Raw genomic sequence first — 25,536 nt, forward strand, 5'->3', positions numbered from 1 at the left:
ATGCACTATTCGGCACTGTTTTTAACTAGCTGTCTGGCACGCACTGTTTGGAAATAAATAATAATTTTATTAAAAGTTCTTAAAAATCGGTGTAACGTCTTTCTGTTTACTAAATATCCCATTTTTTGATGTGGCTTATACACCGGTGCGGCTTATATAAGAACAAATCAGTTTTTTCCTCTATATTTAGTAGGTGGAGCTTATACACCGGTGCGAATTATACACTGGAATTTACGGTAAATACACTTTTATGTTAGGTTTATGCAAAAATGTATCTTCAAAATCAATATATGACTGAGTTAAGTCAGTTTTCGTTATTTTCACTTCGGCCAGCTCATTAAGATAATTTATCAACTGATTAAAGTGTGTACATGTAACAAAATGAATTAGTAATATACAAATAGCTATTGATTTTAAGCTTAACATACTACTCCCATGAATCATTTTTTAGAGTGAACCATTAAACTGAAATAGGCTGTTTATCAGCTGATCCAAAGTTTAAGACCACAGTCTTTAAAAGCCAAAACCTTGGCGAAAATGTGGATTCAGTGTCATTTTCTATCAGGTTTTCACACTTGTCATGATCTTGATGGCATGTGACAAAAAAGCTTTCTCTCTTTGTACGCGTTGGGATTGTTGATCAATCCATGTTGTTAGTAAGGCCTCTCGCGGTGCGCCATTGCTGCTGAGGTTGGACACAGTAAGACAGTCATTTTAAACTTCTTCAAAGATCCTGAGTGTTATGGAACCAAAAAGTGAAGTGGTAGACCCAAAAAAAACAGCACCGTCCCTAAGCCAGAGGATTGAATTGGCTCTCCGTCAAGACACGGGACGATCCTCGGTCCAAGCTGTTGATGTTTACTAAGTATAAGGAAGAAGAATCCTGAACTACAGTGTATGTACTGTACATGCAATGCTATGTCTAACGACTCTTGCACTTACTACTTATTGTTCATTTCCTAGAACTACTTGAAGTATTACATTGTCTATATCCACTCTTCATGGAACAATGTTTCTGTGAACTATTAACTCATTCATCACATATCATATCATATTATATTATATTTATTATATTATATTTCTTATGAAAGTTCTATAACTTATTTATATTGATTGACAAACCTTGTAGCAGCATTGTAATACATTGTTATACTGCCTTATCATTTTCATACTGTATGTTATTTCATAAATGGTAAAGGGTACATGTTCAATACAGGAAGTGAACAAATGTATTAGCAATTGATGTGAAATGTCCAAACCAATTATTGAGGTGATTAACAAGAATGATGCAGCTTTTAACTATTGTATTACTATTTTAGGAGGATTTGGGGCTTGTTTGAGCGATGGTCTTAAACATTTGATCAGCTGATGAACAGCCTATTTCAGTTTAATTGTTGTTTGCAATAAATTGCTTACTTAAAACAATTTTTTGTCTCACTCCCAATTTTCCTTTTTGCATTTGAAGCTCTGCTTAGAACCTCCTTAAGATCCAACAGGGCAAAATCAACTGGTCTTAAAATTTTGATTAGGAGTGTATGTCTATGTATTTTGATACGTTTTGATGTATGGCAAGAAGTTGTATGTTCAGACACAGTATTGTTATTACAGTATTATTGGTATTTTCTGTTACAGATAATAATGCCTTGTAATTCTTAAGTTCTTAAACTCCGGGCCATTTTTATACACATGCTCAAAAATGTTATATCCAAAATACATAGTTTTCTCTGCTATCTACATGGTTGACAAGGATTACTTTAGTATCAAAGTGAAGAGGGGACTTTGATGGTTACTGTAGATGTACACTTGTGATGATACAGTATACAAAGTTTAATTTCCATCGAAATGTATGAATTTGTATTGACAATCCCTTTTATTTTGAGGCTGTTGCAGGTTGAAAACCCACAAAATGATAAAAACATCTGATTGTCACCGATGCAAAGATTGTTGCTCAAAGATTAAACCAGAGCAAAGCTACAAAGTGTTTAATAGAGAAATGCCTAGGTGCTATCGTTTTGCACAATATAGCACCAACAAAATAACATATTTTTGGCCTGCAGGTTTAAAAACTAATAATTTAATAAGGATTTTGCATAAGGATTTTGTTATTATTTTAGAACACAGTGATGGTGAAAAAATAGTTTAATTTCTGTCAGTGTCACTAGCATAGACACAGGGAAACCCAGTGGCCGTCTAACTTCAATTGTGATAACCTATTAATTCTTGTAAGATCAACTTGCTGTGTACGTGATTCTTTTAAGAACTGTACCTTTATAACACAGTGTATCCATATGGCTGCATTTATACATAACAGTGAGTATTTACTTAAGATGATTCTTTGAAACTTCTACCGTTTGTCTTTCAACAGAATACCGATTGCAGGGGTTACTCCAGAGTGGCCGAGCAACATCTACTTCACCTTCCAGTTTTACCGTTTCCCACCAGTCACGTCACAGCAGCTCCGACTACTGAACAGTGGCAAAGTGCAGCAGAAAACCGGCGCCCTGTTTCCTTGTGTTCTAACCTCCAACCACAATGATGGAAGCATGAACTCTGGTAAGGATCCAGAGCTCTTGATCTTCTTCAAAACAAAAACATGTGATGCTAACCATAGAACCGACAGTTGAACTTACGGTACCTGTTGGTTTGTATGTATAATCTCAAGACCCCTAATACAAGACAGCATGAAATGTTTTCATACTTTTTTCTAGGGGAAAAATATGTTCTATTCAGGTCAATACAGTCATTTACTTTCATAGATTTTCTATAAACCAGTCCAGGGTCTACCCCACCTTTTGCCCCAAGTCAGCTGGGATAGGCTCCAGCATACCCCTGTGACCCTCGTCGGATCAGCGGCATAGAAAATAGATGGATGGATGATTTCCTATCAGAAAATGAATGTTGAACTTGGAAGTAAACCACCTTCATTTAAGAGGTTGTGCAAACTGTAAATCTCTATTAAAACCATATGCATGTTTCTGTTGACATGGTTTTAGATTTGAATCATATTGTGTGTGTAAGTCACACTGTGATGTATTTCACTCTTACAACTTTTTATAACCGTGTTCCGTGCTCCTCAATGTTCTCCGATACCAAACCACTTCCCTTTCAATCAGCAAAGCGGCCACTGATTGATGTCTATTCATGTTGCAACTAATGAAATGGAAGAGATATTACAGCTTCTGACAGAGCGTGATATTGAACACACAGACAGTTCTCCCCATCCCCACCCTTCAGGCCCCTAAAGCTACTCTCCTCCTTCCCCAGACGCACATTCCGGATTACCACTGTCAATATTTCTCTCTTATGTCTCCCTGCCTGCACACTACACTATATGACCTAGTGTGTATTCCCCCACAAACCCATCTACTTTCGGACAGATCCTCTCATATATTCTCTCGCGGAAAGCCTTTATACCAATTTACTTACAACGACTCAAGTAGAGCTAGCATTTTACTTTTGAAGGATCCACAGTTAAAGGGATAGTTCGGATTTTTTGACATGAAGTTGTATGACATCCCCATCAGCAGTGTAGTGCATCAACAGTGACTTACCCACGACTTTGTCCTATGAGCCGAGTTCTGGTCTTAAGAAAAGAGTTTGGTTTCTCAAAACAATACGCGTTCAAAAGAGTACTACATTTGCGTCACAAAAATGCCTCCTCAAAAAAATCAGACCTCACAATCCCTCTGCGTTAATTTCTCTCCCGTCGTATCACTGTGCTTCCATTGCTCTGTATGTGTTCCATAGCGTTTCAAGTCTCATGTCGCAGCAGTCTTTAGCCACTGTGGAACACATACCTGTGGACGCGCACTGTAACTTTAGGGTGTATAGCTGAATCACCACTAAATTTGGTACACACTTTTACGGCAGGAGTCCTCAACCACTGGGCAATGGCCCGGTACCATTCTGTGGGTGGGGCCTAAAACTTTCAGGAGCAATGATAAAAAAAGGGCACATTTAAAAAAATAGTTTTGTCAATAACTATATTGAATTTTCCATCCATCCATCCATCCATTTTTTATGCCGCTTATCCTCATTAGGGTCGCGGGGTATGCTGGAGCCTATCCCAGCTGGCTTTGGGCAAAAGGCGGGATACACCCTGGACTGGTCACCAGCCAATCGCAGGGCACATATAGACAAACAACCATTCACACTCACATTCATACCTATGGACAATTTAGAGTCACCAATTAACCTAACATGCATGTTTTTGAAATGTGGGAGGAAACCAGAGTACCCGGAGAAAACCCACACACGGGGAGAACATGTAAACTTCACACAGAGATGCCCAACGGAGATTCGAACCCAGGTCTTCCCGATTTCCTGACTGTGTGGCCAACATGCTAACCACTAGACCATCGTGCGGCGCTTACATATTGAATTTTATTTATTAATAATTCTGGAGATAAAATAAAAACTATTATTTTGTTGGAAAAATAATATACTGTTAAAAAGCCCATTGTTACAGGTTTATGTCGTGTTGTTTCATCATTTTGCACAGCATTTTTTGCCAGTGGTCCTTGAATGCACCGTAGTTGTGTGCTTGAAGACAAAGTGAAAGTTTATCTGATGCCACAAATAGACTTATACTAATCCCTCGTTTGTCACAGTTAATTGGTTCCAGACCTGATCGCAATAAGTGATTTTCCATGAATTAGGATTCAATATTAATTAATGGAATGCTTTCGTCGTGAGTGCATAGAAAACCTGTTTATGACTCTCTAAATACAATTTTTACCATTTTTAGAGCCCTGTAGACATGAAATAACACCCTTATGGTCACCTTTACACTCATATTACCCAATATAGTAGATATAATGTCATGTCCTGGCATTGTGGCATTGTGGCGTTGTGGCAGCGACCCCAGGATGTGAGAGATGAGACCCAATAGCAGGTAAATATGTTTATTTCAATTAAATAATGCTGCAGCGCAGCGGCAGGATAACCACAAAACGTAGTCAAAAGACAAACAACAATGCTCCGTCAATAAGGGCAGGAAACCAGAACAAAGGCCTAAAAATGCAACATGAATCAAACTGTCACGCGGGCAAATTCATGAACCGTGACAGTACCCCCCTCAAGGACGGATCCCAGACTTGCAGGTGGAGGAACAGGCTGTGCGTCCGTCTTGGCCAGTGAGTGGACTGCGCTTCCACATACGCCCAACAGATGGTACCATCCCCCCCTTCCACAGGCGGGATGGACTGTGCTCTCTCCTAGTACCCAACAGGGGGTACCAGGCCCCCCTTCCGAAGGCGGATCCCAGATGCCGTTCACCGTGGAAACCGGAACCAGGGAAGGGAGGAGAGAGTCTTGGAGAAGGACCATAGGTTCCTCCCGCTCTGACCCCCCGGCCGGAAATACTGGTGGCTTGAGACGAGGAGCCGGGATGGGCTTGAGGCGACGTGGGGCGGGCTCTGGGGGAATCCGTGGCTTGATGAGATGTGGTAGTGGGAGGAGACCTGACGTCTAGATGTTGCATGGGGGGGCAATGTGGGAACCGGGAAGGACAGCTTGGGTTTGGAATTAATTGGAATTGTAATGCGGCCCACCTCTTAGCTTTGCACTGGGAGCAAGACGGGTGATGAGGAGGGCAGCAGGAGCTTGAAACGCCAGTGAGGGTGCGATGTATACTTTTCCCATTCTTCTTTCACCTCATCGTTGTTCCCAAATGCTGGTGCTGGGTGTAAATGCATAAAGGTGAGCTTTGATGATGTTATATGCGTGTTGAGCGCTCATGTTCATAGTTATTCGATGTCAAGTTAATTCATGCTAGCACACTGGCTGTTACCCACACGTCAAAAACAATGTGATCATCTTCTCTCTGTAAAACAAACTCCCGGTTCATACCAGTGGTTCATTTTGTGCTTTTAATTTGATGTTGTTGGAAGGTACTTTTCGGAGACTTGTGTTCAGTGCAGTCAGAGAAGATGTAATACACAGAGCTTTTAATGTGATGACCAGAAGCATGTTGTTGGTGGGCCTTCTTTCATGTTAAACTCAATGGTCATCTTAATAAGATGTTCTTTATATTGTGTTATACTTTGTGTTTCATACACAACACATAAATAAATAGCATGATTGCAGGTTTGTTGGAATGCGAACTGGTCCGTGGATTAAAAAGGGGTTGGGACCACTGCTTTAGGGGACTGATAAGCAACATGTCTGTACAATTTGAGCATGCTTGGTTGACAAACATGGCTTGCATTGACCACAACAGCGGCACGACACCGGGCAACTAATTGTCCATAAGTCATTGACCATTTGTCAAATGATTTGAAAGACAACTGATAGGGGCATTACAGATGTCATGCTATGTCCTATTTTTTTTTCCACATAACTGTATGCAGAGGCCATTCACTTCGCTGTTGGCGTGTGCCATCACTTCATGATACAACAGTGTATTACTGTAACTTTCCTGACATTGTGGATTATTTTCAGTTTATTTCTATTGTACAAGTTGATGTTATCATTATTAACTGACATCTAATTAATTTTGTGATGTGTCTACATGTGCCCGTGCATGAGTGAGCATATCTACCGTTGGCTTTTACTGTGTGCTGGATCCAGGGAAGTGTACCACGCTCAGTCTGTTTTGTTGAGTGAATCGCGTAAGGTGATTCTTGTCAGAAATTTACACTTTTTCAGCAGTACAGCATCGTTATTGTTTCCTGTTTGGGTTTTGCCATCAGTCTCCCTAATGTCAGTCTTCAGATGATTTGTTTCCAAACAAGGCTGTTTCATACACACTCATCAGTGTGCCATTATGCGGCAACTGCCACTTGTGCATGGCAACAGTGATTGTGTTTGTGTTCCTGTGAATCTCTGGACATGACTCACTCTTTATGGTCTCTGGCTTTGCATAGCAATGGAAGAAAATGTCATGGCTTCCAGCTTTGTAAATCTACTGGCAATCATTTCAACACGATGTAATGGCATCACCATCTATTTAAAAGAAACACAGATTACCATATTGGCCCAAATATCAGACGACTGTGACTATAAGATGATTCCCATTCGCAATTCTTCTGTGTTTGTTTGCTAGCTTCCTAACAACCTTTGAGACACTTTTTTCTAGTGGGTCTCTGGGTCTGCCCATGTCACACCTGTGTGTAGGTGTGTGAGTGACAGGAAGAAAAGCTCTGAGTGACTTGGGGAGAAGTCATTTTCCTGCACCTATAGGTTTGCATGTATAAACCGTGACAGCCTTAATATAAGACTTTTTAAGACTTTGTTCTTATGACGAAATGCAATATTCTAGGGGTGTCATGAGATTAAAACATGACGATATTTCTCATTTAGAGAAAAGCTCTCTGGCGGGAAGAGGGCAACCAGCAGTCTATCAGACTAAGAGCTATGGCATCACTTCTGTGAATGCTAATACACGTAATATGGAAGTGGCAGTGCACAAGACAGGATTGGAAACGCACATTAAGTACTTTATGCACACTATAAACCTTGTAATCCTCCTTGCACAGCGTCACTCGCTCATGATGCGTGGCTTTTCATCAGAGTTCAGCAGTTGTCGCAGTGTTAATGTCCAAGCAGAAGCTGGAGTAACTCTACATTTGATCAAACTTATTTATGATTTGTCAGATCAAAATACGATGGCCGCATACAGTATGACTTCTATCAAAGCATGTGATACTTTGGGAAATTCACAAGTTCCTAGTTTGGAATTGTCCTAACTTTCCCCCTCTTTACGGCGCTGGAACTGCTGTCATTATTTTAACTTCTTAAATTTTTGTTTCAGTGTGTTGAAAAAAGTTCAACAGTTAAAAGCATCATGTTTGGGTCATGCATGCAAGGCTATAAAACATTTCAAAATGTACCTGCATTGTTTTGTGACTCTTGTAAATAAAAGGTCTTTGTCTAGTCCTATATTTTGTCACTGTAGTTTTCTTAAAAGTAATGTTAAAATATTGTCTTGTTAAAAAAATTGCATTTGCCATGATCTGTCTGTGCTTCCTTGCTTCTGAGCGTAAACATTTTCTGTCTTCTTTTTGTCTCTCAGCTCTGCTTCTGTTTCCATTGAAGCTTCCAAGCTCATAGCATGCTGGGGGAATTAATGGTCTGAAAAGAGAGCGTTCCTGGGTGGTTGGGCAGATAGACAGTTAAAAGAAAAAGGTTCAGAAGTAGCTCATGAAAAAAGCACAGAAGGAAAAAAAACACAGTCATAAACATCGTTTTGGTAATAATAATCAATTGAGATAAAAAATCTTGGCCTGCTGATGTAAATTTTGCAAAAACTAAAAATGTACACTGTACTCCATAGACATGCTCTATATATTAGGTAATATACCAGATGTCAGTGGACAACCCAACTCATGGTGCATTCGAGACTTCTGCAAAGTCTGAGCTTCCCCAGTTGGAGCATACAAAACTTGAAAGCCGATATTTGTAATGAGAAAAATTGTTTGGAAATCCAAACTTTGTAGAGGTGTAGCACCAAGTAGGAATCCATTCAATTTTGGTGAGGATTTGGATGAAGAGGCTAATACAGGAATTTATTGTCACAGTTAAATCCTTTCTTGAACTTTTCTCATTTCCCTGCTATGTCGAAAAATCTTGCAGCGTTTCCACCAAAATTACCTGGGTTAAAAAAACAGACTTTCACCAGTGTCCAAACTTTCCCTCAAAATATGTAGTCACGCCGCACGGTGGTCTAGTGGTTAGCATGTTGGCCACACAGTCACAGTCAGGAGATCGGGATGACCTGTGTTCGAATCTCCGTTGGGCTTTTCTGTGTGGAGTTTGCATGTTCTCCCCGTGCTTGCGTGGGTTTTCTCCTGGTACTCCGGTTTCCTCCCACATTCCAAAAAACCTGCATGTTAGGTTAATTGGCGACTCTAAATTGTCCATAGATATGAATGTGAGTGTGAATGGTTGTTTGTCTATATGTCCCCTACGGTTGGCTGGCGACCACTCCAGGGTGTACCCTGCCTGTCACCCGAAGTCAGCTGGGATAGGCTCCAGCATAGCCCCACGACCCTAATGAGGAGAAGCGGCACAGAAAATTGATGGATATGTAGTCGCGATCAGGGACTTTCAGACTTTTGAGGGTGTTCTCTGTGCTGAATAACACTGATTAGTAGACACAATTGTAGTGTTTCTATTCACCGCCCATGTTTAAGCTGCAAACTTGTTTTAATTTGATCATTTAGAAAAAAATGTTTGAGAAAAAAAATCAGACCTAACTGTCTATTTACATGGCATCAGTGTAAAAATATATCACTCCACTGATTTGAATAAATTACCTTGAAGTTGTAGGTGTAGTAGAAATGCAAACCACACAGATTACCAAGAATGATTTTACTGAGGTAAAAAAGTTATTGGTAATAAAAGATTCTGGAAATGTTTTGGGGACTTTTGAGTCAGAATGGCATCAAAGTAAGGGTCCACCGTCAGCGTTACATGCATCTTCCATTAACAAGCAACTGTTGTTTTTTCAGAGTTTTGACGCAATTGTGATTTTGTGGAGGTCTTCGCTCTACTAAGTTACATTCTAGTTAAATGTGGTGATTCAAGTATTGCTCAAACAACATATCTAATTCTCCTCATTCAGAGTCTCCTGGCCTGCAGGTTCAGTTCAGAGTAGATGACAGCTTTCTTAAGCCAGGAGAGAAACGTTGGTTCCTTCGCTACCTGGCCCTTCACACCATGCACATCGACATCTGGGACAGTGACTCATTGCTGCTCATAGGTTCAACTGCTGTCGAGCTCAAGGTAACCCGGTCACATCTGTGAGCCAATGTAGGGGGACGACTACTTTGTTATGGAGCTTTTATAACAAACTCTTCATTCCGATTCATCCTGTTTTTTTAAGCGCAAGAGGTAAAGCATAATTTAATTTACGATCTATTTTCACACCCCATCACAGCAGTGCAGTTCATCCATCCATCATAGATTCATACAACATTTGCAAAGTTGTAGATTTTATAGGGTGAGCCTAATGTATCGTCCTATTCAACCTGATTGGGATTTCAACCCGGTCCCCTTTACCAAGCGCCAGCACTAACACTAGAACTATAACATAATTGCCATGTTGCTACAATACTATTATTAATAACATAAGAAACACACTTAACTCTTTATGGTGAAGAATACATCTTCACCGATATGCCTGATTTGCTGTACATTTCTGCTACAAACTTCGGGCATTAGTAACTTCCACCGATGATAGCCAGATTTGGTGCTAAGCCAAATGTAGCAAGCATAAATGGATCCTCTCTGTAATAAAGGCAAGAAACTAGCTAAAATAGAAAAAGATAGATACAATTATTAATAAAACGAACAAATACCTGTATATAATGAAACAGATGAAAGGAATACAGAATACAGGATAAAGGGCTCAGACAACTCCAAACCTCTACAAAACAACATCATCTGAATGATTATCTAATAACATGACAAAAACAACTTTTAAATAAAATACATCTACCCAACAGAGATGTCATTTTCTCCATCTAGTCTGTCATTGTGGGCGTACCTTGGCTTGTCGAACAATTTTACCGTGATCTGCCAATCAGAGGACGGAATAGCTGATGTTATTGTAGGCTAGCTAGCTGGCCCCGTGAGGCGAATCTGAAGCCTGATTGGTTAAGTGGAGGGAGAGAGATTGTCCAGAAAGCGGAGGGTTTCCGATTCGAATCCTGCTTCCTCCATCACTGCTGTTGTGTCACACATGGATGCTTCACTGACCAAGACCCTTACCTATGACTCGGTGAGTCGGATCTCGCTTTCGAGTTTTGCACGATGGCTGCCCACAGTTAAAGGCAGACTAATGTGGGTACTATATGCAAAAAAAAGATCTCACCTCACCTCACTGCTAATAGTGGCTAATAGTGTTTAAGTAAAATCTCCTAATTCTGAAGGCCTTGGGCAGGTTATATTGACAAGGCAACACAAAGAAGCTGAGATGTGATGGGACAAAAAAACTTGAACATACACATACACCCCTGGAAGCAGTGCAGCCACACACTGCCACATGAAAAATAATTTTAGAGTAAATTTTAGGGACAATTCAGAGTCTCGAATTAACTTAACATGCATGTTTTTTGGAATGTGGGAGGAAATCGGATCTTCCCGATCTCCTGACTGTATGGCCAACATGCTAACCACTAGGCCACGGTGCAGCTTTTATATATATATATCTGTGTGTACAGTATATATACAGTATGTATATATATATATATATATATATATATATATATATATATATATATATATATACAGTATGTGTGTGTGTGTGTGTGTAACTTTAAGATAAAATTTTACAATTTTAAAACAGGTAAATTAAATAGTTTTTGTATTTAATCATTATTTTTTTTTCCACATTAACACTTGCAACCATTGTTGTTGTTTCTGTTTTTTCCTGACTTCCTCTTTGTTATCTCCAGTACATGTTGCGGCATGGTAAAATGGCGGTACAAGCCCTGCATGAGGTGGAGGTTCTGACAACCGATTATGTGGGCGAGGACACCCTGCAGACTGGCAATGCCTCCAACAACCCGATCGCCGCCACCATTGTCCGGGGTCGTTTGCACATTCGCACTGGAAACATCGGCAAGTATTTTATGACAATTACTAATTGCTAACATTGTGTTTTACATTCAGATCATCATGTATCAAGTCGATTTCTTGCGTATGGTTGGTAAATGGCGTGGGTATCCTCTGCTGATGAAAGTGTACAAGGTTTCACAGCAAACACTGTGCTAAACCTAAATATTCTTACAGTGTGTGATACTTCTAATTCACCCAACTTGTTAGCTCCCTATTTCTCTCCTTGTTTTGTACTCATTCATTGTGGGCCTGTACAGAGCACTGGCTGCTGACAGTATCTTTTCTTCGCCATGCATCAACCGTTGAATAGATACTCCCTCTCATAAACAACGCATCACTCTGGTCCGCCTCAGAAACGCTGCTGAGTGCCATTGTCAGGGCTACATATGCCAGCACTTTCTCATTGTACTTATCACTCAAAGCAGTTTGAGAGTGCAATGGCTTATTGGATGGAAGTGGTGGCGAAAGGCAACATATAAATTCGAATCAATGATTGGATATCCATCAGGCGGTCTGGCGGACAGTCTGAATCAATTTGGGAAAGGGAGGAGGCAAGTGGTTTTCTTTGTTTCTTCTCCCTCCCTCACATTTTCTTCCCACTTTTTATCAGACTGTTTGCTCTTATTCATCTAAATTGTGCTTTTTTTGCCTCCACTCACCTCCTCTCTCCAACCCCTGGAGGTGTTTTGTCATCAGGCTATAATGAATTGTCAACTCTTATTGGGTGTGTGGATATGGGGTAAAAGGATATGAAACACCTTCATTGTTGCTTGAAAATTCTCTCAAGAAGTTACCCACAGAGTGAGATGGATGTGACGTGCTGAGGCTCAGGCAGAGAGGAAATCAAGTCACTCACACGTGCCAAGGAAGGTGAGCGCTCATGTGTCCATGCTGACATATAGACAGACAGGTGTAGCCGAGCATGGGCAGCTTGTGTGATGAAGCGGGAGGATGGAAATAGTTTGCAAAAGAACGCTAATATGTGGAAACCTTATTTCCTCTGTGATGTGTTGGTGCAGCAGTCTCTCTGTGGATTTTTAGAATTTTAATACCGCTAGCTTCACTCTTCCTGAGTTAAAAAATGTATATAGATCAAACTAATACCAGTTTTCCACTGTCACAATACCTGTATGGTTCTACTTTGGCAGATGGGTTTCCACTGAATGCTTCACGACTTACCCAAAAAGCACTGGTCACAAGTGTGGCCTGTACATCTTATCTCCTTGTTGGAGCAGTCTTACATGTTAGAAAACGTGTCTTTGTTCCATACATCAACATTTTTAATTGAAAAAGTTACTGTCAGGCTGTCACTTTTAGATGAGAAATAGTGGCACACTGAATATGCTTTTTAATTATCACCGAGTTGGTTGGGGATTGACAAGTCATTAAATGAATGACGGTATACACTGAAAGGCCGATTCATTTCTTCTATTAAGCAACTTGTATGGAAGAACCAAGAGCAAAATAAAAGAGAAGTAGCTTTATTTGAGTAATAATCGGTAAAACATGAGTGTATAAAAATATGATGACAGTGCGCCCCTCCCTTGAAACTGATCACACATACTGTAGCTTCATTGTCATCATCTGATCAAGTTACGTGGGACCTTTGGGTGAAATGGAGGTAATGAAGTCATGATGGCTTGGTGTAATGAATCAGTGTACAGAGGAGGCATTTTCATACATTTGCCATTGTATTGGGAAGGGTATGGCTGTATTGCAGTATATGGTAGCACTGTATACCATTACAAATACATGTGATCATTACTGTTGAACTGACACTTGAGATCATGTATTTACATCTTGAAAAGTGCAAAGTAGGTGCTATCAAAGTATCCTTGATGACTAATGGTGCCAAAAAAAAACTGAAGTCAATTACAAGTCAATAGAGAAGATCAAAATGTGTATAATGCTGTATATAATTATTGTTTCCTCAAATACAATGGCAACTCAAAATTCAAACACAATTCATTTCAGGACATTGCTGAACCTCTGATTTCCATTACCATAAGAAATAATAGTAATAAAAATAATCAGTTTAGGTGTCAAACTTGGGCCACACGGTGGTCTAGTGGTTAGCATGTTGGCCACACAGTCAGGAGATCAGGAAGACCTGGGTTAGACTCTTCGTTTGGGCATCTCCGTGTGGAATTTGCATGTTCTCCCCGAGCGTGTGTGGATTTTTGTCAGTTTTTGTACATTTCAAAAATATGCATGTTCACTTAATTGGCGACTCAACTGTCCATAGGTATGAATGTGAGTGTGAATGGTTGTTTGTCTATATGTGCCCCGCGATTGGCTGGCGACCAGTCCAGGGTGCACCCCGCCTCTCGCCCAAAAGTCAGCTGGGATAGGCTCTAGCATACCCGCGACCCTAATGAGGATAAGCGGCATAGAAAATGGATGGATGGTGTCTTGTAATCATAAAACCTTGATTAACTTGGGATGCGTACTGAATCTCTGCATTTTAATGGCACACTTGCTGATGTAAATGGCAGTAACCGAAAACCTAAATGGCTATCCGTGTCTCATTCCAGTGCTATATTTAGGCGGAATCAACCCCCTGCAGCAAGTGCTTCAAGGTGATATTGATGATAAATAAACTGTTCAATAATTATGTTTTAGCTCAAGATAACAAAATTAACAGAATAAAATAATATTGAGATCCAATCCGATCTTTAGGATTGGCTGCCGATCCACTGTATTTTGACGATCAGATAATATCAGCTTCCGCCACGAGATCGGGACGATCCGGTTGCCATATCACGTTTGTAACTCTGGGCCACACTCCAATATGGTAGGTGCGGTAATGCACCTCAAAGCCGATTGCCACTCGACTCCCGCCACCCGCAAGAAGAAGAAAATGCAACACCACCATGCATGTCCGTGGTGTGCCGTGGTGAAGATAGTTTCATGTTGGATGTTGGGTATTTGGCTCCATAGCTACAGTGGTAGTTTCCCTCTCACTGTGCCCGAACTGCTGTGTCATTGTGCTGGGAGCTCGTATGCAGTGGCAGAGCTACATGGTGGCCGATGGTGGCCGTGACCACCCTTGGTCGCTCTCCGCCCACCCCACTGGCCATCTAGACATTTCAGGTATCAACTTATTGCCACCTCGATGTGAGTAATGGTCCCACTTTGGCCACCCCAATGAAAAAATTCTGGCTCCGCCACTGCTCGCATGGAAAGTGCTACTCTAACCGCTGGTTGTTTATACTAGGGACCATCAATAAATGACTATTGCGCTGAAGAAAAAGTCATATATTCTAAATCACACCACAAATTTATCTATAACCATGTCAAATGATTTGTCCTACCCTAAAAGTAATTTGCACGTGTTTTTTTTTTAATTATATGTTTTATTGGATGGACTTTTATTGGGTCTTTTATTGAATTAGGGACCTGACCTACAGAGGTTTGTTACAAAAGCCAAACAATATTGCTGGTCATGCTGTGTAACAAAAAATAAATTCAGCAATACATTAATCCCTCGCCACGTTGCGCTTCACATTTTGCGGCTTCAGTGCTTCACGGGTTTTTCCAAAATATTCATAGAAAAAAAACAAAATCATCACCTAGCATCTTCCCTTGTTGTGTCTCGCCAGTCTCATCCACGCTGTTGACTGGCTAGCATACTGTATCTTGGTGTTGTGTTCGCGATAACTTTTTTTGATTAGTTAAGCCCTTACAATGCCGCTTCAATAACCTTCAATATGGAAACGAGACGTGTGGTAACTCGGCGTAATAAGAGAATAGTGAAAGTGGAAGCTGCATTGGCAATATGGATTGCTGATTGCAGGAAAAAGACAGTGAGTTTGGACACTAATATGATCAGGACAAAGGCAAAAGTTCTCTACGATCAAATCTTGCCCGATGACGACAATGAAGAGGCTGAAGAAGGTGCTGACGAACCTGACCAACCTCAAGCCAGTACTAGCGCTGCCAGGAGTGATTCGCCTCCTCGAGTCTCCGAGTGAACCTAAAGCCTCTACGAGTAAAGTGAGAGCCACTCCTCCGCCACCAACACATTGCCTCTCTCCGAAGGCAATGTTGATGAATGTTTTAGTTAAAGATTTACGTAAATACATGTACTGTTGTAATCTTTGTCTCAAATATGTTAAGTATAACTACTGTTTACATATTTTAAACATTCTGGTACCCATATACACATACTGTACATGAAAATTCCTGTGGGGGGGCAAACCCTACTTTGCGGTTTTTCATCTTTTGCGGGAGGTTCTGGTCCCCATTAACCGCGAAAAACGAGGGATTACTGTACTTTGGTTGCATTATGTTTAATGCTTTGAAGAGCTATTTTTCTAAGCATATTCAATTCCACAAATTCATGTTTGTAACAAAAGCTTATTATTTAAATCAAACTAGAAAAAATTGGATTGGATCGGAAGCCATAAAATGTGGATCGGGAGATCCCTAAAATAATACAAATAAATATCTTTATTAAATAGAAATCTGTCCTGCTCAACTTAAAACAGAATCAATTGAGTGTCCAGGTTGTAGGGGTGTCCAACTTCCATCACTATTAGAGCTGTCAACTATTTGCGTTTTATTTATTACTGGCAACATTTAAATTGTACACTGATTTACTTATTTACCAAGCAGATCTCCACTCGAACAGTGTGGCCATCGTCTTTATGCTATTTTGCGCTCATTTGTCATTATATAAAGGCATAAAGTCTGAATTGAACAGTTATATTAAGCAAATGGGCCATTCCACATAATTTCAACCAATGGAGGGGACATTTGCCTACCACACCCCTCAGATTTTGTTATTATTCACATAAAATAGTCTCTATACCATACAAACCAGGATGTACATGCGTAGACCATCAGTTTATTCTGATTGTTTTACTCCTAATGTATAAACACACAATGTAAATGTTCTGGGGGTGTAAAATCACTTTGAGTGACCATGCAGGTCTGGATACCACGGATTATTGTGCTGACCATCTGGCATTTGACCTGGCATTGAATCAACTTTGCCAGACATGCCAGGTGTTTGACTACCATATTTTAGAAGACATCAACTAATCTAGAGGAGAAGCGGTATAGAAAATGGATGGATAAACTAATCTTAAACTAATCACTTCGCATGCTTGGCCTTTTGGTGCCAAGCGACTGACCCTTCAAATCCAATTGAGAAATGTCAACATCATCTCGTTAAAAAGGTCTTCAGCTTTGAAATAGACAGAGGTGACAGACAAGTTGGTGTCTTGGGTAAAATGCAATGTTCAGAGTCACACAAAGAAATGTTAGCGAATATTTGCTCAGGGTGTGTTGATCAGTTGATAGTCACCTTAATTAGGCCATGTTGCCAGTGTTTTGACACCTTTTTTATAGTGCGTTTTGGGGCTTCTTACTCAGCTTTGAAAATGTACCAGACTGAAGAATTAATCGAAGAATTTTGTGTTGCTTTAAACCCTATAAAATGAGATTAGCAGTCCAGCGATTATATGTCAATCATGACAGAAGACACACTCTCCTAGGATTACCCTGTCATAAGACAGGTTTTGTCGGAGTTATTTCAAATTTGTCCAAAGGAGATGTAGACTTGTTGGTCTGGAGGAGTGGAGTACCTGCAGCTGACCTAACTTCCAATCCAGATGTGACAGTGTGTTATCATCACCATGAGGTTTATTTACAAAGATATGAAGATGACCAGAGACAATGCTGTGATCCTTTTTCCAGTCACCGGAAAAAGTCAGGAAGTACTTTGATTAAACCTGAATTATATTATCTTTTTCATCACTTGTCATAAAAAATAATGGTTTAGTTGTACAAGGCATTAAAATGGATCAATAAACTGAAGAAACAAGGGTGGTCTAATCATTTTTTGAATGACTGTATATGACTATAGATTTGAATTCTGCATGGAAAAAACTACCCCAAGGAGCAAAGTTAAGGTTGAGCTAGCACTACTATTTTGGGAGAAAATAAGATTATATTTTAAGATAAATGGGCGTGGCCACACGGTTGCTAACGGCAATGCAAAATATTCAGTCCTTAATTACTCTCTTAATAATTGGAGTTTTGAAAAAAATATTTTTGATTGTTGGTTCGTATGGTATATAGACTATTTTATGTGAATAAGAGCAAAATCTGACGGGGTGTGGTTCCACCCATTGGTTGATTTGAGTTGGAATGGACCAAATATTCTTTGACCCTTTCTGAATTACTCAAAACCAGCTTGTGAGATAGGAGACTCCTGTGATAGTATCACCACCATAAGGCTGGACACACATGTGTTTATGTTCATTAAACAACCACACACAAATCGTGTTTTGAGGATAAGACAAGCAAGTAAAGTTGTTCAGTGACACTTGAAAAAGTTACTACGTACCCTATGAATGTGATATCCACTAACACAAACGAGCTCTGAACTAACGGCAGTGCTTGTTTGATTTAAAAACAAAATATCACTGTGGTAAAAAGTCACATTTGGAGTCTGAAGACCAGAAGCTAGGCGGATAACGCTGGCTAGCAAGCTAGCTAGCTGCCATCAATGCAAAGTGCAGCCAGTGACAGCTAGGCAAAGCGTGTAAACAAAGATGCAAGAATAGTCGGACAGAGATAGGTTTGGTAAGGGAGTGATAAAACACGCTGGCATCGATTGGCGTAGCATATGTCAAGCTCAACACTAGACGTGTCATTTTGTTGTTTTTTTGTTGTTTTTTTTTTACTGAAATCGGCCGGTATTTAACAATGGCCGATCAATCGGAGTGTAACCCCCGCTAAAGGCACTGTAGCTCTGGGTGGTGCAGGTCTCCTGAGCTCTGCGTTGTTTATTTGTGGTAATGAACAGGAGACTTGGAGCTTGTTGCAGACAGTGACACCGTTTATTTCCTGGTGTGGGACAATGTGCACTGGTCAATACCGTGAAGCTTGTGACAGACTCGGGTCACAGGGCTAATGAACTAACATTAAACATTAACAATGTTTAGTTACATAAACGTTACGTTACATAAACAATAATAAGCACGTACCTGGTGTGAGACAATGTGCACTGGTCAATACCATGAGGCTTGTTACAGACTATAACAGGGGTCACCAACACAGTGCCCGCAGACACCAGGTAGCCCCCCAAGACCACATAAGGTGCCCGCAGGCCTGCTTTTCATTCAGGTTTTCATTTAATAATGTGAGAACACTAGAAAGAAAAGTATTCTGAAACATAAAATGTGAGTTGTGGATACCAGCATTTTGTGAATATTTTGGTAAAACAAACATATTTGATTTGTTTGGGTCGAAATAAGGTATGAAAATCATTTCTACAAAAATGAGTAGCTCGTGGCCATTTTCATTTTCTAAAAGTAGCTCTCGCAAGAAAAAACGTTGGTGACCCCTGGACTACAATGACAATGAGTTACATTAGCTTCGTAGGTAACCATACAATTGCATAGAGGAGCGCTCCTCAACTCACCTCGGGTCACAGGGCTGATGAACTAAAGCTGTAATGACACTATGCCCTATATATAGCCCACCAGTGAGAGAGGGCGCTATTGAGCTACTCCAACCCGTTAGAACAAGTGGAATCACAATAATCAAAGTAAGCCTGTAACAGGAGCATCCCTAGTTTATATTCATTATTGTTGTGGAACTGTTTGGCTTTCATTAAGTGATATGATACTTTGCGACTGCAGGGGGAGCCGAGGTGCAAAAACAGCTTTAAGAGTAGAAATCTGTCTTATCTGTTAATCATTGTCACAGACATGTAGCTAGTTCATAACAAAACAGTTTTCATGGGTGGCTTTCTGATGGAAAAGTGATCTCTCATGCTGTCCTGTCAAAGTTTCTTTGTGCAACATACTGAAGCTATCTACGGCTCCTACTAACATATTCTTTATAATGTCTATTTTACAGTGTGCTAGATATGTGCTCCAAGGGAAAAGTAGTCTTATGTGGAATCATTTTATTTTTGCTTAGAATTGTGTCCATAACCTTCCTCTCGCTCTGTCAACACACTTGGATAAGCATGCACTCATGCACACAAGTAAACAGAAAGCATATATCTGTCCCTCCACAGTAGAAAAGGCAGCTTTCTCCAAACATCACATTGCTCCTATCTGCAACAGCCTGATAAGCTCTGGAGAGCCTGAGTGCCTCAGCAGAAGAGAGCATAGAGAACCTACTGGAAGCTGCCTCAAGTGAAGTGAATCAGTGAAATTTACTTACAATTAAGGCTATCTTGGGGACCTCCCTGAGGGGTACATGTATACAGTAGTTTGTCTTACTTACTAAAAGCCGTTTCTGTCGTGTAAAGGCCTCACTTTATCAACCTTGCCTTAAGCCCATAGTTGACAGAGACAATCTGCCTATTCTGAAAGGTCAGTGGCCTGGAAGATGGAGGCAGAAGAAATAGATTATTTCAGACTCCTTTGAAAACCCTTGGTGCTTGCTTCCATTTGTTCTTAGGCCAGTAAATTGGTGGTTTGTTGTGGCTTTAACCTCAAGAACTGCCAGGAGAGCAAAGAGGGGCGGGTCATGGGGTGGCACTGAATGTGATTATTCTTATGCAACAGTGCAAAGTTGCAAAGAAATTTGACAGAGTTCAGCCCCTTTTTATTTTGTGTCCCATTACTCCTATACTTGCAGGAGGAGAAAAAGCTGCTCCGAGGTGTCTTTTCTGAAGCACAAAGTGGGAATACACTCCTGATCAAAATCTTCAGACCAGTTGAAAAATTGCTAGAATTTGATTTTGCACATTTGGATCTTCATGAGGTTTTAAGTAGAGCTACAATATGTAAAAACAAGAAGGGGGAGTGAGACAAAAAGCATTTTGAAAAAGTAATTTATTGAAAACAACAATTAAACTGAAATAGGCTGTTTATCAGCTGATCAACAGTTTAAGACCATAGCTCAGTTTAATAACATAAAACTCTCCAAACCAGAACAAAAAATGTTCTCAGTAGGACTCAGTAATGAGTAGCTCCACTGTTCTTGTTAATCACTTCAAAAATTGCTTTGGGCATGCTTGATGTTAGTGTTTCCAGGAGGCTAGTGGGAACATTGCTCCAAGTGGTGAAGATGGCTTCACGAAGGGCATCAACTGTCTCGAACTGATGGCCATTTTTATAAACTTCACTTGCCGTCCATCCCCAAATGCTCTCTATGGGATTGAAATCAGGGGAACATGCAAAAGAAGAAGAAGAAGCTGCAGGATGGTCCAAAAGAGTGATGTTATTCTCCCTGAAGAAGTCCTTGGTCAAGCGAGCATTGTGAACTGCAGCGTTGTCCTGTTGAAAAACCCAGCTGTTACCACACAGACGAGGGCCCTCAGTCATGAGGGAAGCCCGCTGCAACATCTCCACGTAAGTACGCCGTTTGACGACCCTGCACCACCTGAAGCTTCAGTGTTCCACTGAATGAAAAAGCACCCCAGGTCATGATGGACCCCCCCCCTCCACTGTGCCGGGTAGAAAACATCTCTGGTGGGATCTCCTTGTCATGCCAGTAACGTTGGAAACCATCTGGACCGTTAAGGTTACATTTTTTCTCATCAAAGAATAAAACTTTTTTCCACCTTTCAATGTCCCATGTTTGATGCTCCCTGGCAAAGTCTAAACGGGCAGTTTTGTGGTGTTGAAGGAGACGAGATCTTTGAATTTGTGTTTCATTTTTTAAACCCTTTTCCCGCAGATGCCGTCTGATGGTTGTTGCGCTGCAGTTGGCACCAGTAAGGGCCTTAATTTGGGTGGAAGACCGACCTTTGTCTTAATGGACAGCCAATTGGATCATTTTTTGGGTCTACCACTTGACTTTTTTGTTTCATTGTGCTGAGGATCTTTAAAAAATTGTAGAATGACTGATTTACTGCACCCAACCTCAGCAGCAATGGCACGCTGCGAGAGGCCTTGCTTGTGCAGCTCGACAATCCAACCATGAAAAAGAGAAAGCTTCTTAGGTTTAGCCATCAGGAGGGCTAAAGGATAAACAGCCTATTTCAGTTTTATTTTGTTTCCAAATGCTTTTTGTCTCACTCCCCCTTCTTGTTTTGTCTTCATATTGTAGCACTACTTAAAACATCATTAAGATCCAAATGTGCAAAATGCAAATTCTAGCAATTTTTTAACTGGTCTTAAGATTTTGATCAGAAGTGCGTGACCGCTGTGACCTGAATATAAGCTTTGGAACTTATTTCCCTTGGAAAAACTCACAAAAAACTGTTCTTATATTGGTGGCTAGAGATTTATACATGCAAACCAACGGGGGACGGCAAATGACTTATCGCCACACGAATCAACGCTTTTTTTTCCTGTCACTCACACTAGTGACCTGTCAACACAGACTCACTGGAAAAAAAAGTGTCCCAAAGCTTGTTCGCCAGTTAGCAAACAACAGGGCTGGTGTTATGCTAATACTAATTTTAAGTGATCGTGATCAGCACCAGAGAAATATGATATCCTTTTTTTAGTACAATTTACCAGTTGTCAGTTCCCTGATATTGAAAACATGATTTTAAAAAAACATTGATTTTTTTTTTTTTAGGTCATTGATTTTTTTCTTGAAAAAGAGGGGAGGTCTTATATTCATGGTCATTTTATATTCGGGTCAATACAGTATTATGGACTGGGATTTGGGAATAGGTGTATTAATTGATAGTAAAAAAATTACGTTGATGGTGGGAAATTGATTGATGTTCAATGTCATCTTGACGCAATTGAAGCAAAATAGACTGAACAACTTGGCTGCAACCAGCAGAGGCGCTGTTGAATCAATCTTAAGTAGTTTGTGTTACAAAGAAGAACACATGGCGTCAACTATGAGAGGCTGAGGTACAAAACACGCAAACCTCTGCTATGACACTTTATTCTGAGCGGTACGATTTACATGATTTCAGAGAATTCAGATAGAGAGATTATTTAATTAATCAGTGTGATGTTGATGTATTGATCTTATACCGTGAGACAGTAAGATGTATCACAATATTGCTATTTGTTATTAGTAATTATTTATTAGTAATTACAAGATGGAGTAATTTTGGGCTGGTCGTGTGACAATTATGAAGACATCAGTGCCAACCTAGTTAGTTGTGGCTATTAAGTCTTCTATGGTGCAAGATGGTTAATTACACTAGAATGATTAAATCTGAGGATTATAATTTGGTTCATTATTAATCCATTTGTTTTATTATGGACAAATAGTGCTTGATGTTCATCATATTCCGTCCTTTGCGGACATCATTGCATAATTCCATTAATCACCAAAACAATTCAGTGCACACAAGAAATAAACTGAAAGGGCCCATAATGAGTCATTGAGGCTTTGCGTCTCATTGTTACATTATGGATGGGAGATGTTTAAGCAGAAGTAATGTCCTCACAACAGCATTTCAGGGGAAATAGAACTCAAACAATTACACTGTGCTGAGTGGGAAGGCGGTAAAGGCTGATGGATGATGAAGGCGATGCTTTGGGAAGGCAGACACCTCAGCCATTAATCTACACAACTGCTGTCAGTATTCATGGCAACCCTGAGCCTCTATTATTCATTTAGCTGTAGCCCATTATCAGTTTGTTGTTGAAGTCGGCCTCTAAAATATTTGGAGGATGCTTTTCATGCCACTTCTCAAAAACACCCACACTTTGCTATAAATTCTAGAAGAATTTAGTGGAAGCATCATTGAAGGGCTATCCAGAACCTCTCAGCAAACAATTTAGCAACTTCTCCATCAATTAAGAATCTCATTTGAGCATGTCTGGATGATCCAAAGTTAGGAAGCTAATAGGTTTTAAAAGGACTTTTAACATTAATAGTCCTTCAGTCGGCTCTAAATTCCATCAAACTATTTCAAGTCTTGTCCTACATATTGTATAACTAAACAAGCCCATTTTATTCAGTGTTGTTGGTGCAGGTGGTGTTCATAAAGCATTCATTTTCTCCAGACACTCGAATGGGGTCATATGGGAAATCAATCATCATTCTCTGTTCACCCTGGAGTACATATTTACCTTACACAATGACACCAAACTGTCAGTTGGACTGTACAAACTATGACATAAGAGTTTGTGGGATTGATGGTGTCCGAGATGCTTCAAACTGAAATAATTTATTTGAATTATTAAATTATTATTGATGTGTTCCCACCTCCAGGAAGGAAGATTCAGTCAGTTAATATGTTGTCTTTGCTCTACTGCGGAAATGACATGGATTACTCAGCCAGGGAACATGAAGCATCAGTCAGAGTGACAGTCTGCTTTCTACATTTAGAATTCTCTGCTCATTCAAGTTGCTAATTAACCCCGCCAGGCTTCTGACCAAGTATTGATCCTGCCTTAGGTGTTCTAAGCCAAGGTTTTTCCCTTTAGTGTGTTCACGTTGGCTCTATCTCCATCGGAAAGACACCCATAAATGAAAGAAGGTGTTCACATCTGATGATTTGTTTTTAACCAAAAATGTTCTTTGCTCTATACAGCGTTTATCAAAATTAGTGTAGAAACCCAGTTAGGGTCCTTTTTGTCAGGTTTTAATGGGTGTAGTAGCTTTGTCTAGTATCAAATAATGTGTTGTGTTCTTGGTGTGTCCTTAGTGTATATTGTCAAGTACGTATGAAAATCAGGACTACCATGTAACTCATCTAATGAGTATTAATGAATAACTTGAGCCTAAAAATTTCCATCCTGTTACCATTTTTCACAGTAACAGGATGGACTCATAATAACAGGGTGGACTTCAGAAAGAGATGATTAACTATTTCCAGTTATTGGTAATTTTTCTTTCTGTAATTTTTCTTTATACATTAGGTTCTTATACTTCATTTATAAGGACTGATTAATCATGCACGTATTTGTCAGGGAGTGGTATGCTATCTGCTTGAGAAAAGGCAGTACAGGGCACAGCGTCATAGAGACCCTGAAAAACGGGCAAAATACATACATAAGAAAGAGAGATGAGAGGTGGATAGAGGCAGGACACGAGAAAAAAATTGGACAATGCTATATTGTTAAAGGTATAGTTCGGATTTTTTGCTGCGATTTTCTGCTGTGTCCCTGCGCGCTGTCACCTCTGTATTTGTGTGTATGTGATGAAGACGCTCGCATCTTCTTCCGCTGTGGAACAAATGTAAACAAGATGGCCGCGGTGCTCTGTCGGGAGACAAATATAACGCAGAGTGATTTGTGAGGTCTGATTTTTTTTGAGGAGGCATTTGTATGATGCTGAACGCATGTTGTTTTGAGAAGCCAAACTCTTCACTTAAATGACCCAGCAACTAAGCAGAACTACGTTCCTCGTCACGGAAATCCGACCAGAACTGGACTCGTGGGACCAAATGGGAAAGTAAGTCACTGTTGAAATAGTCCCCTGCTGATGGGGATGTCATACAACTTCATGTCAAAAAATTCAAACTATCCCGTTACCTATGATGATGAACCTTACCCAGCAACCATCTTGGATGTTGACGATGATATTAGAGTGCAATGCATGCATAAGAATGCATTAAACAAGTAAACAAAAGAGCTGTACAGTTAGACAAAAGGGTGTGGAAGTTAATAGAAGAGCAGATGGGTTAACTATTAAAATATACAAGAATTTGTCTCTCATATGTATGTTGAGCATTATTTTATAGTAAAATTAGATAAATCGGTTTCGGGGTGTGGTAAAGTAAATGAATGGCCTTTTCTTTTATTTTTATTTCATGAAGTGTATGGCTATACAATGTAATATGTCCACTCTGTCACTGCTGTGTCAATCCTGTTACTCTGTGTTTTACATTACATAACATGTAGTAACATTTTGATTGTCTTTGTGGTTATTAACATAGTGAATGAGTTGAAACCAAATGACTGAACTGAAATAGGTTAAAAATAGGGCACATGTCCATTCAACTTTCTTTTTATTGCAAATCAAAAGTGTTGAATCTACGCTTTGCTTTAAAATAAATCATGCTTTTTTCAAGATAATGGGTATTTATTGATATTTTTTACATTATTTTACAAATCAAATAAGGGACAGTTTAGCTCT

At 40.0% G+C, this 25,536-nt stretch overlaps 1 protein-coding gene across 9 annotated transcripts in view; it reads left to right on the forward strand.

Annotated features, from left to right (window-relative positions):
• The window catches only part of LOC129178107 (nephrocystin-4-like), a 254,373-nt gene that overhangs the window by 177,707 nt on the left and 51,130 nt on the right, over window positions 1-25,536 (forward strand). For all 9 annotated transcript variants that reach the window (XR_008569753.1, XR_008569754.1, XM_054769957.1 and 6 more), the window contains exons 15-17: window positions 2,366-2,553; window positions 9,566-9,726; window positions 11,400-11,565. Coding sequence is in view for 7 of the 9 variants with exons in the window: in XM_054769957.1 (XP_054625932.1) it covers window positions 2,366-2,553; window positions 9,566-9,726; window positions 11,400-11,565 (515 nt within the window). In the remaining 2 variants the exon portion in view is untranslated. The remainder of the gene's footprint in view (window positions 1-2,365; window positions 2,554-9,565; window positions 9,727-11,399; window positions 11,566-25,536) is intronic.

This window comes from Dunckerocampus dactyliophorus, chromosome 1 (genome assembly GCF_027744805.1).
Source record: "Dunckerocampus dactyliophorus isolate RoL2022-P2 chromosome 1, RoL_Ddac_1.1, whole genome shotgun sequence".
Classification (NCBI taxonomy): domain Eukaryota; kingdom Metazoa; phylum Chordata; class Actinopteri; order Syngnathiformes; family Syngnathidae; genus Dunckerocampus; species Dunckerocampus dactyliophorus.